The sequence below is a fragment of the Carlito syrichta genome, unplaced genomic scaffold (assembly GCF_000164805.1).
Source record: "Carlito syrichta isolate Samal-C Ts95f unplaced genomic scaffold, Tarsius_syrichta-2.0.1 Scaffold303504, whole genome shotgun sequence".
Lineage (NCBI taxonomy): Eukaryota > Metazoa > Chordata > Mammalia > Primates > Tarsiidae > Carlito > Carlito syrichta.
Genome location: NW_007247600.1, coordinates 503,896 through 516,968, shown reverse-complemented (window position 1 = coordinate 516,968; position 13,073 = coordinate 503,896). Strand labels below are relative to the sequence as shown.

General features: G+C 44.2%; 1 protein-coding gene across 1 annotated transcript in view; it reads left to right on the top strand.

Moving 5' to 3' along the window:
- SLC18B1 (solute carrier family 18 member B1) overlaps nt 1-13,073 on the top strand; it is a 34,359-nt gene that overhangs the window by 11,353 nt on the left and 9,933 nt on the right. Inside the window, exons 5-6 of the mRNA XM_021712629.1 lie at nt 701-848; nt 5,506-5,717. Of these exons, the coding sequence (XP_021568304.1) occupies nt 701-848; nt 5,506-5,717 (360 nt within the window). The remainder of the gene's footprint in view (nt 1-700; nt 849-5,505; nt 5,718-13,073) is intronic.

The following is a 13,073-nucleotide window of genomic DNA, read 5'->3' as shown; positions in this document are numbered from 1 at the left end:
TCTCACCAAGTTGCCCGGGCGGGTCTCGAACCCGTGGGCTCAGGCAATCGAGACCCACCTGGGGTCTCGAACCCGTGACTGAGCCCGGCCAGTCCTTTCTTCTTTACAGGTTTTATAAGAATGATTTGTAGTCCAAAAGAGCCTATTTAGTATTATCATCTAGGGGACCAATCATAATAGCAGAAAAGGGCAACCAAGCTGTCATTGTAGCTTAAATTGTCACCAAAAAAAGTAATTTCCAGCCGGGCTCAGTAGCTCAGCCTGTAATCCCGCGCTTTGGGAGCCTGAGGTGAGTGGATTGCCTGAGCCCGTGGGTTCGAGACCTGCCTGGGCAACTTGGCGAGATCTCATCTCTACAATAAATAAAAAATTAGCCAGGTGTGGTAGCGTGCACCTGTAGTTCCAGCTACTTGGAAGACTGAGGCGGAGGGATCGCAGGAGCCCAGCAGGTGGAGGCTGCGGTGGCCGGGAGCGGCCACGGCACTCCAGTCTGGGCAACAGAGTGAGGCTCCAACTCAAAAAAAAAAGTAATTTCCTCCTACTGAAAATGTATCAAAGCAACTCTTTAAAAAAATTCATATTCTAAAGTGATTCTAATAATTGTGGGTGATGATGCACTGCTCTTTTCAATGAATACAGTTAAAAAGGAAGCAAATACAAACTAGCTTGGCATTTGAGAAATTGTCTCATTCCTTTTCAGTATATTGGACCAAGTTCCAGAAGGACCAATATTTATTGCTATGTGTTTTCTAGTGAGAGTAATGGATGCAGTAAGTTTTGCCGCTGCCCTAACTGCATCTTCTTCTATCCTGGCAAAGGCTTTTCCAAATAATGTGGCTACAGTATTGGTATGTATTTTATGAGTTTTTCTTTATTATTATTATTATATTCTAATTTAAAAGTGTGGGGTACAATCCAGGGTTAGGTATACCAATGATCATTATGAGGTACCCTCAATGATGAGGTGTGCCCCTCCCACCCCACAGTTTCCCACTACTGCCAATCTCTTTATTTCTTTCTTTCTTTTTTTCCTTTCTGTTGTGAAAGGCTTAGGGAGACAATTCTGTTTATTGTCAAGGATTAGGAAACAAAGTCTGGAAATCTATACAGTGGTCATGAGCTACAGGATAGGAGCAGGGTGGAGAGGAGACGTAATAGCACACAGCATTATTTGGGAGTGAGCACTAGCTCTTCATTTTGACTCTTGAACCCAGGAGACATGGCTGCCCTTTTTCACTAAGGCTGCAGCAGAATGAAAATGTGACTCAGTTTAACCCTCCCACAAGGCAGCCAGAGCAAGAGGCTATTTTAAGCTGCTGTTAGGAGCCCCCATCCCAAGCAGAGAGTGGGTGCCGAAGGTGGTCCCTGGTCGCCGCTGGTGGCTAGTCCCCAGCTCCCTAGGTCCTGGGCATCTCTTGATTCTTTGTTTTTTTGTGTGTTTTTTTTTGAGTTGGAATCTCATTCTGTCGCCCAGATTGGAGTGCAGTGGCCGCTCCCAGCCACCGCAGCCTTCACCTGCTAGGCTCAGGCAGTCCTTCCGCCTCAGCCTTCCAAGTAGCTGGAACTACAGGCGTGCGCTACCATACCCAGCTAATTTTTGATTTATTGTAGAGATGAGGTCTCGCCAAGTTGCCCAGGTGGGTCTTGAACCCATGGGCTCAGGCAATCCACTCACCTCAGCCTCCCAAAGCGCTGGGATTACAGGCTGAGCCACCAAGCCCGGCCTTTTGATTCTTAATGATCAGCTTGTCAGCTGAATATAGTTGGCCAATGTTGACCTGTCGACGGATTATTCCAAGGCCTCTTTTGGCTTTATTCACCAGGGCTTGAATTTCTACAAGATCCTTCACACTTTTATTTTCTCTGAAGGCATCTCTTATCCTCCTGAAAAAATACATTCTGTAATTGTAGGTGCTGAGACGCTTGCTCTCTCTTAGCATCGCCTGGTACAGATTTAACACTCATGTGTGACTGCCATTTTGGAAATGAAAAAATAAAATAAAATAATAAAATAAAAACGGATCCTCTTTGCAGAGTTTAACCCGTTCCACACAAGGTCTGCTTATGAATGAGAACATGTGGTACTCATTTTCTTGTTTCTGTGATAGATCACTCCGTATTATAGCCCCTAAGTCCATCCAAGTTGCTGCAAAGTTCATAATTTTGTCCTTCTTTATGGCTGTGTAATATTCCGTCTTGTGTATGTACCACATTTTTAAAATCCAGTCCTCTTTTGATGGGCAGCACGGTTGGTTTCATGTTTTTGCGATTATGAATAATGCTGCAATAAACGTGTGTCTAGGCATGAGTTTTTCTTATTTTCCATTGGGTGCAGGTTAAAATATTTGTTTGAACTTCCACATTAAAGCTGGCATCTTCTCTACCTGCGTTTCTCTACACTGTATGTTTTTATCACCTTTTATTCTTATTTCTACTTCTAGCAGCAAAGCTGTTAATAAATGTACCATTAGTGTTAGTTAGGTGTTCTTCCTGGTCTTAGAATTCCCTGAATGGGCAATTTGATAGGTAAATATGGTCCAAATCAATGGTTCTTTTTACTACTTTTTTTTTTTAATCCTCCCAGGTAATATTTTTTCATCTCCCCTAGACTGTGCTCGAACTTTCTGAAGCATTTCTCTACTTTAGAAAAGAGTTATCCCAGCCGGGTTCGGTGGCTCAGCCTGTAATCCCGTGCCTTGGGAGGCTGAGGTGAGTGAATTGCCTGAGCCTGCGGGTTCGAGACCCACCTGGGCAACTTGGCGAGACCTCATCTCTACAATAAATCAAAAAACTAGCCGGGCATGGTAGCACGCACCTGTAATTCTGGCTACTCGGAAGGCTGAGGTGGAAGGATCTCGGGAGCCCAGCAGGTCGAGGCTGCGGTGGCCGGGAGCAGCCACTGCACTCCAGTCTGGGTAAAAGAGTGAGACTCCAACTCAAAAACAAATAATAATAAAACAGTTATCCCTAGCGACAAAACACTCAGTTCATACTAGAATCCTTCCTTCACTTTCCCCAGATTTATGCAAAAGATCCTGGAGATCATCTTGAAGTCCTTACATGCTTTTGTGCTGTCTGAGGAGTGCCCTTGCATTTGACATAAAAATCCAGAACCTGGTGGCATGATATTGACATGTAATCAAACTCCAGCTTGGCTACTCATTGCTCAAAAGCCAAGCTTGAGAGACAAGGGTTGGTGAAAAGAAAGTGGGTTTATTTAAAAACTGGAAACATGAGGAGATTGTGGGCTAATGTCACAAAGACCATCTTGGCCGGTTGCAGAGGCTCAAGCCTGTAATCTCAGTACTTTGGGAGGCTGAGGTGAGAGGATCGCCTGAGCCCAGTGGTTCAAGACCAGCCTGGGTAACTTGGCGAGACTGCGTCTCTACAATAAATCAAAAAATTAGCCTGGCATGGTGGCACACACATGTAGTTCCAGCTACTTGGAAGGCTGAGGTGGAAGGATTGCCTAAGCCCAGCAGGTCGAGACTGCGGTGGTTGTGATTTTTATGTCAAATGCAAGGGCACTCCTCAGACAGTACAAAAGCACGTAAGGACTTCAAGATGATCTCCAAGTGCTGGGATTACAGGCTGAGCCACCAAGCCCAGTCTCTTCCCACTTTTATTATTAAGCACTTATGTATGCTGCTGGATAGGTTCCTGTTAGGTTCTCTTACCACTTGGTAGGTGTATCCTTTACATTTCCCAGAAATATTTTTCTCAAAAAGGGTTCAAATGCTGTTGACATGCTCTCTAAAACAAGGATTGGTGGCTAAGCAAACATGGAGTGTGCTGTATGCTGTTCATCAGCTTGGAGATGTCCAGCTTGCATTGGTACCTCAAGACTGAGAAATCCTGGAGCAGACAGGCGTTATTAAATCGTTCACAACTCACTTTGGCCATAGAACCACTTTTCTCAAGCAAAAACTCTTGACCTCTTAAAGAGCTGGGGGTCTGTGAAACACTTTGGAAAGTGCTGCCCTAGAAAGTCCTGTGATCGTGGCAATAGTCCCTTGGGTTTTCTGATTGGTGGGGGACACCCGTGTTGCCTTGTTATGTCTCTGTGTAAAATTGCAGCCAAAAGCTAACACACCTACCGTTGTAATGGACCTGGACAACCTTATCATGAATAAGACAGAATTCCTATGTTATTTATGAATTGTGGAAAGTCATTAATGGGCTACTTTTGTGTACTCTGTGAGGTCTGAGAATGTAAGATTGCAAGCCACCGGCCTTTGTTAAAGCTGCTAAAAACTAGATTGATTTAGAATGGTGCAATTTCTGTAGTGGTAAACTATTTTTCCATAGCACTTTCTTGCTTACTTTAACAAAATAATTTTGTATGGTATACAATTCAACAGTTACAAAAGAGAAAATAGAATATAGTACATATACTCTACTTATGGCTGTTACTCAGCCTTTGTATGCATACCTGTTGTTCAGGTGTCTAGCCCTCCAGCTCCCTCTGGGAAAGCAACAGGTAATACAGGTTTCTTCCAGAGAGAGTCCATATATGTATGTATATACACACGTATACACACACACACACACACACACACACACACACACACACACACACACACATGCACACACACGAGAGAGAGCAAGCATGATTTCCCCTCCCCTTGTTTCTTTACACAAATGGTAGCACACCACGTACACCATTTGGCCCCTTGCTCATGACACCAGCAATGACATCATCTTGGTGGTCTTTCTCTACTTACACATAAAGAGCTTTCTTACGGTTTGCTTTTCTCTAGCAGCTATGTAGTATTTCAGTGTATGGATGTAATCTAGTTTATTTACACTTTTGATACTACTGAGATTGTTTAAGTCTTCTGTTGTAAAACGTGCTACAGTCCATAATGGTTGGGTTTTTGTTGTTGTTGTTGTTTTTGAGTTGGAGTCTCACTCTGTCGCCTAGGCTGAAGGGCAGTGGCTCCCGGCCACCGCAGCCTCGACCTGCTGGGCTCAGGTGATCGATCCTTCCACCTCAGCCTTCCAAGTAGCTGGTACTACAGGCATCCACCACCACACCCAGCTAATTTTCTGATTTATTGTAGAGATGAGGTCTCTCCAAGTTGCCCAGGCTGGTCTCAAACCCGTGGGCTTGGGCAGTCCTCTCACCTCGGCCTCCCAAAGTGCTGGGATTATTAGCGTGAGCCACCGCGTCTGGCCTCATTTATCTTTTAATGTATTTTTCTATGCATAGTTTTTATTTTTTCATGTCATCAGATTTATCAATCCTTTTTTATTTATTCTGCATTTTATATCATTTTTAGAATACCTTCCCCACCATGAAAATCAAAACAGAAAAAGTTCCATGTTTTGTTTTCCTAGTACTTTTATAATTCTAATATATATGTTTAAATTGTCTGTCCATCTTTGGTTTTGTGTGTGTGTGTCAGTTTGAAGTGGATAGAATTTTTTCCAGATAGTACCTTGTTCATTCTTTAGATAAAATGTATTAACTCAAATTTCACTCCCCCTCCCCCCCATTTTTAGGGAAGTCTTGAGACATTTTCTGGACTGGGACTAATATTGGGTCCTCCTGTAGGTGGCTTTTTATATCAGTCCTTTGGCTACGAGGTGCCTTTTATTGTTCTGGGATGCATAGTGTTGCTGCTGGTACCACTCAACATGTATATTTTACCCAATTATGGTAAGTCCACAATTATTACTTATTTTAGGAATCTTAAATATATTCTTAGCCCTTTGTAAGATGTCAGTTTACCAGATGCTCACTTTTATACACTCAATAATAGTTTTTGCCTGAGCCCATGGGTTCGAGACCTGCCTGGGCAACTTGGTAAGACCTCATTTCTACAATAAATCAAAAAATTAGCCAAGTGTGGTAGCACGCACCCGTAGTTCCAGCTACTTGGAAGGCTGAGGCGGAAGGCTCGCCGGAGCCCAGCAGGTCAAGGCTGTGGTGGCCGGGAGCAGCCACTGCACTCCAGTTTGGGTGATAGGTGAGACTCCAACTCAAAAAAGATAAGTAAATAAAAATAATAATAGCTTTTGAGAACATTCCAAAAGAACTGATTGTCTTTTCAGAAGTGTAGGCAATGAGTTTATGTGAATTTCTGCGTACTACAAATTCTTTCCAACCTTTAGAGCTAGCAACTGTTTAATTTCTGATTATAAACTATTGCCATATTCAGTGTCCACCAAAGGTCTTACTGGACGGAACTAAATATCAGAACAAGAACTTTTCATGGGTCATGAGTGGTTCTGTTCTTCCTAGAAAGCTATAAGCTTGGAGGGCAAGGTCCGTCTTTCCTTCCCCAGTGGTCCTTGCAGCTGTCTGTACAGCATAGCCCAGGTGCAAGGACACAGGGCCACATTACACTAATGGGAGTCACCCTGGCTTCAAAACTTCCTGCCCCAGAGAAGTCAGCCTGCCTTGCAGTAAAGGCATGGGTTGCTGCTGGGGTCTCTCCACGAGGGACATACTGAGTACAAAGGTCAGTACACTCAGGGAGGCAGAAAATTCATTTATGTTTATGGTTTATTTGCAGTTCCTTCTGTCCAGATGAGATTTACCGATCAGGGTTTCCTCTTTTTTTTTTTGACTCAGGGTTTCACTCTGTCTCCCAAGCTGGAGTACAGGGCTTACTTTTATTATAAACAAGATTGCCTAGTAACTTGGTGGGCTTTGCACCAGCGGAGAGCGGGAGAGAAGGGTTGTAACAGCAACGCCACACGCGGCCACACGATGGCGCTTGTCCTCTTCAACTGCTGCATCTGAGTTGAGCATCCTGGACTATGGATGGTTTGGCTTATTGGCTACTTGACTGATAATTATGAAACAGACAGCAGGTCAGGTTCTCATGCAGCAGGAGAAAGAAGTTTTTTGTTAACTCCTTAACACACCAGATAAAGAAAAAAAGACTTCACGGAGACTTACGAATTAGTAGTAGAACTGGGTGGTATTTAGAACTTCTATATGAGGTGCTGGATGGGCCCCAGCATCTGGTACTCCTTGGGACCTGGCCTGTACTCCTCGCCCTTCCCTGCCTCCTCACGGGGTGTCTTTTGCAGCCAGTTCTAATCACCACCAGCCCAGTTACTTGGTACTTATTTCTCTTCATTTCTGTTATTTCTCAATGATGATTTCCCTTCATCTTTATTGAACTTAACAAAGTCCCAGTTAGCTATATTTTTGTGAACAGAAGAGTTTGACAAACTCGTTTATCTGCTGAAGGATCTTTTATTTAGATTGAATGGAAAACTTATATTTTAAAAAAACTCTCAGGCTGATAATATTAAGGCTTAAATGTAGATATAGGTGTCCCCGTTTAGTAGTACTTTTTAAAAAAAAAAGTTGCTATTTTAGGAGAGTTTTGTAGATAGAAGCTAGAAAGTTACACAATTGAAAAAAATGTGTGGCCCATCTCGGTGGCTCAGCCTGTAATCCCGCGCTTTGGGAGGCCGAGATGAGTGGATTGCCTGAGCCCGTGGGTTCGAGACCCGCCTGGGCAACTCGGCGAGACCTCATCTCTACAATAGATCAAAAATCAGCCGGTTGTGGTAGCGCGCGCCTGTAGTTCCAGCTACTTGGAAGGCTGAGGCGGAAGAGACTGCAGAGAGCTGGGATCATGCCACTGTACTGCAGCCTGGACAACAGAGTGAGATTCTGACTCAAAAAAATACCCCCAAAAATGAAATAAATTATTTAAATCCAGTAAGTTTAAGAGATCAATTGGCTGGGTGCGGTGGCCCAAGCCTGCTAATCCCAGCACTTTGGGAGGCTGAGGCGAGAGGATTACCTGAGCTCAGGAGTTCGAAACCAGCCCAGGCAACTTAGTGAGACCTCGCCTCTACAATAAATCAAAAAAGTTAGCCAGGCATAGTGGTATGCGCCTTTGGTTCCAGCTGCTTGGAAGGCTGAGGCAGAAGGATTGCTGAACCCAGCAGGTCGAGGCTGCAGTGGTCGTGAGTGTGCCAGTGCACTCCAGCCTGGGTGGCAGAGTGAGACTCCGACTCAAAAAAAAAAAAAAAAAAAGACCGATTATACATCAATGTGACTGTAAGTAATAGCAATATATTGTGTACTTGAAAATTGCTAAGAGAGTAGATTATAAGTGTTCCCACCACAAAACTATAAGTATATGAAGTAAAGCATACGTTGATTAACTTGCTTTTGCCTTCCACAGTGTATATGTATAACAAAAATCATGTATACCATAGATATATACTGTCTACTTGTCAATTTAAAAGTAATAATAAAAATTCTTGCATCATGAAATGTGAACTTCATCCTAAAAGCCACCGGGCTATTGTTTAAGGAGAGGCGCTGTTGGAGTCCTGTGATCTGGAATATCTCCCTCCTGTTCTACCTCATCCCTACTTATCCTGCACAGCTTTGTTCATACGACCTATCCCGGGAGATTTCTAAACCTCTATCATTGGACTAGACGTTGAAAAAGTAGCATCGTCGAACTCAGCTTTTTTCCTACCACCTCACACCTGAGGGCGACCCAGTTTTTCCATCTTCAACAGTGGCTTCCTGTGGTACATCTTGTCAGGCAGGGACTCATGTCCTTCCAAGAAGAATACAGTTGTCCCTTGGTATCCCCAGGGATTGGTTTCAAGACCTTCCACAGATTCTCAAGTCCCGATACAACATGGTATAGTATTTGTAAATATCCTACACACATCCTCCTGTACACTTTAAATCACGTCTAGGTTACCTTTTTTTTTTTGAGTTGGAGTCTCACTCTGTTGCCCAGGCTGGAGTGTAGTGGCATGTTCATGGCCACCGTAACCTCGACCTGCTGGGCAGGCGATCCTTCTGCCTCATCCTTCCAAGTAGCTGGAACTATAGATGCTCACTTTCATGCCCAGCTAATTTTTTATTTACTGTAGAGATGAGGTCTCACCAAGTTGCCCAGGCTGGTCTCGAACCCGCGGGCTTAGACAATCCACTCACTTGGCCTCCCAAAGTGCTGGGCTTACAGCCTGACCTAGATTACTCTTAACACTTAAAGCAATGTAAATACTATGTAAATAATTGGTACATTGCATTGTTTAGGGATTATGAAAAAAGTCTGCCTAAGTCCTGTACAAATACAGATTTTTAAAAATTATTTCTGACACACAGTTGGTTGAATCTAGTTGTGGAACCTAGGCATACCAAGGACTGACTATATATCAGAATTTGGAGGAAGCAGGGAGTACCCAAGTAGCGTGGCAAGCTCCTGGGGTGATTCACTTGGTCTTCTTCAGCTACTTAACTAGTTATGTTTTCATTTTCATGGACGTTTTAATGTATTTGTATTATGATAACTCCTTTTCCCATCCTGGATTTTAGGGAAGGAGACTATGCCAAAATGGCTTTCTTATACCATAAGATGCATAATTTTTGTTTTTGTTTTTTGGGGGTTTTTTTGAGTCGGAGTCTCACTCTGTTGCTACTGCAGCCTCGACCTGCTGGCCTCCAGCGATCCTTCCGCCTCAGCCTTCTGAGTGGCTGGAACTACAGACATGCGCCACCATACCCGGCTACATAATTTTTAAAATATGCACAATAACATCTAACCAATTGAAATTGGAATATTTTGTCATTTATATTTTACTTTTTTAGAGTTTTTTTTTTTTTTTGAGTCATGGTCTTACTCTGTTGCCCAGGCCGGAGTGCAGTTACACAATCACAGTTCACTGCAGCCTCGACCTCTTGGGCTCAGGTGATTGCCTCAGCCTCTTAAGTAGCGGGACTACAGGTGCGCACCACCACAGTCTGCTAATTTTTTTGGTTTTTTTTAGAGATGAGGGCTCACTGTGTTGCCCAGGCTGGTCTTAAACTCCTGGTTTCAAGCGATCTTCCCACCTCAGCCTCCCAAAGTGCTGGGATTATGGGTGTGAGCTGCTGCGCCAGCTTTTTTGTAATTTATATTTTGAAGGTGACTAACATCATTAGTGCACAGTTCAAAATTCACACCAGGTTGTCTCCCTTCTGGCAATACCTCCCTGGGCCACACGGTGGTGTGTGTGTCCTCTTCCTAAATCTAACTTAATCCTGTTTCTGCAGTTGAACATCAGGACTGTGCTCAGATTTGGTTCACCATTGAAAACTTGGCTGATAATTAAGAAAGTCTCACCACGCTGGGGGCGGTGGCTCACACCTGTAATCCCACCACTTTGGGAAGTGGAGTTGAGAGGATTGCCTGAGCCCAGGGGTTTGAAACCAGCCTGGGTAACTTGGCGAGATCTCATCTCTACAATACATCAATAAAAATTAGCCAGGCGTGGTGGCACTCACCTCTAGTTCCAGCTATTTGGAAGGCTGAGGTGGAAGGATCTCCTGAGCCCAGCAGGTCGAGACGGTGATGACCATGTCCCTGCACTCCAGCCTAGTGAGACTCTGACTCAAAAAAAAGAAAAAAGAAACACCAAGGTTTAAATTTATTTCATATATCTTGAAAAAGTCCAAGTGTAAAAAAATTAAACCACACTTGATGTTTTTGTACTCGGCCCTATACTTGGTCATTATTCAACAAGTGTTTATAGAATAATGAACTGTTCTGGGTGCTGTGGGAGAAAGAGGATATGCAGGTTGATTCTGGCCTCAGACTTTCACATCCAAACCAAATATCTTCTTGATCACTGTAACAGCCTCCTAACCAGTCTCCTACCTCCATTCTCAACAGGGTCACAGAGAAGTCTCGCTAAGCCATATGTCCTTTTTTTTTTTTTGAGTTGGGGGTCTCACTTTGTCACTCAGACTGGAGTGCAGTGACATGTCCATGGCTCACTGCAGCCTCAAACTTCTGAGTTCAAGGAATTTCCCTCTTCATCCTCATGAGTAGCTGGGATATAGGCACATGCCACCCTGCCTGGCTAATTTATTTTCTTTTCCTTTTTTTTTTTTTTTTTGAGTTGGAGTCTCACTCCGTTGCTCAGGCTAGAGTGCAGTGGCACGCTCACAGATGCCCGCTACCACACCCAGCTAATATTTTGATTTATTGTAGAGATGAGGTCTCACCATGTTGCCCAGGCTGTTCTCAAACCCATGGGCTCAGGCCATCCACTCGCCTCAGCCTCCCAAAGTGCTGGGATGACAGGCTTGAGCCACCAAGAGCCTGGCTAATTTCTTTTTTTTCTTTTCTCTTTTTTTTTTTTTTGAGTTAGAGTCTCACTCTGTCACCGACGTTGGAGTGCAGTGGCCACTCCTGGCCACTGCAGCCTCGACCTGCTGGGCTCCGGCGATCCTTCCGCCTCAGCCTTCCAAGTAGCCGGAATTACAGGCATGCACTACCACGCCCGGCTGATTTTTTGATTTATTGTAGAGATGAGGTCTCGCTGCCCAGGTGGTTCTTGAACCCGCGGGCTCAGGCAATCCACTCACTTCAGCCTCCCAAAGGTGCGGGATTACAGGCTGAGCCACCGGGCCCGGCCAGCCTGACTAATTTATAAGCCACATGTCTGGTTTTCATTCCCCGCTTTCAGTCCCTAGTGATTTCTCAGGCTTCTTACACATTTTACTGAGGTCCTCCATAGTTTTATTACTACATCCTTCTGCAGGATGGTCTCTTCTCACTCTTCCCTTACCCCAGTTTCATTATTCCAACTTTGCTTCTCCTCTTTCATTTTCTCAAGCACAGAACAGTTTTCCCTCACTTCTGAGTCTTCAAATAATATGCCTGGATGATTCTTTGTCCCCTCTTTGCTTACTCAGCTCAAGCTCCTTCTTCAGGCACCAGCTTAGAAACTGCTGCTTAGAAAGCCTTTCCTAGATGGCCCTTCCTGGTGTTTTGGGGCAGCCTTCACCTGACCCTCAGCAGGTGCCTTCCTCACCCATCTGCTCTGTATCGTAACTTCCCTGCAAGGACGGGGGTTGGGTCTGGCATGTGTATCTTTGCTTGGCAAGCATTTTGCTTGGTGCGTGGCTCCACGAAGATTTTGTGCAGTCAATTAACTGGAAGATAGGAAAGCCACCTGACAATAGTAAACGAGGAAAGTGAAATACAACTCAGTGTTAAATTTTGTAGCATTGTCTGGAAGTACAGTAGGAAACCAGAGAAAGGTAAAGTTTATGGAAGAATTGGGACCAGAGCTAGCCCCAATTTTTATAAAGTGCATAAAACCTAGAAAATTAGCAGGAAAGAAAGAGAGGAGTTATGTAATGGGACTGAAGGCTGGGAAATAGCCGTGCCTGTTGTTTGGATCAGTAAAGAAGTTGGGCCGGGCTCCGTCGCCTCAGCCTGTAATCCCGTGCCTTTGGGAGGCTGAGGTGAGTGGATTGCCTGAGCCCCCGGGTTCGAGACCCTCCTGGGCAGGCGAGACCTCATCTCTACAATAAATCAAAAAAATTAGCCGGGTGTGGTAGCACATGCCTGTAGTTCCTGCTACTTGGAAGGCTGAGGCAGAAGGATCGCCGGAGCCAGCAGGTCAAGATTGCGGTGGCCGGGAGCGGCCACTGCACTCCAGTCTGGGCGACAGAGTGAGACTCCAACTCAAAAGAAAAAAAAAAAAAAAGGAAATTGGGTTACTGTTGGGATGATAGGAGTTAAGCCTGGTATTCAACTGACTTTGGGTACTAAATGTAATTTAGACAGGATTCAGTAGTGCCCCTTTCAATCCAGTGCTTGCTTTGCTAGCAGAATAAAAAGTTGGGTTTTTTTGTTTTGTTTATTTTTTTTACTTCAGGTTCCTCTTTTTTTTAATCAATATTTTTTATTTTAAAATTGTGGGATACAGTTAAGGGTTAGGTATACAAATATGCATCGTTCAGGCACCCTTGTTGATAAGAGGTGTCTTCCTGTCCCCAGACAGATATTGACTACCGTTAATCCCACCTCCCTTCCCCTCTCTCCCCCCCCCCATCAGGTTCCTCTTAAGGATGCATGAACCAAATCAAACTTTCCATCTGGGGAAGGCCTTACTTCTAGGTTATAACCTAAGATGCCTTCTTCTTTCTTTCACACTCTTCTGATTCCAGTTGATTCTCTCTAACTTTGGGAAATTATTTTTGAAAAAACAGCATGTGGCCGCTGGGTTTGAATCACTTATACACAAATATAGATGATATACAGTTTTAGGCAGACTCTGAGTTGCAGTTCTTTTGATTC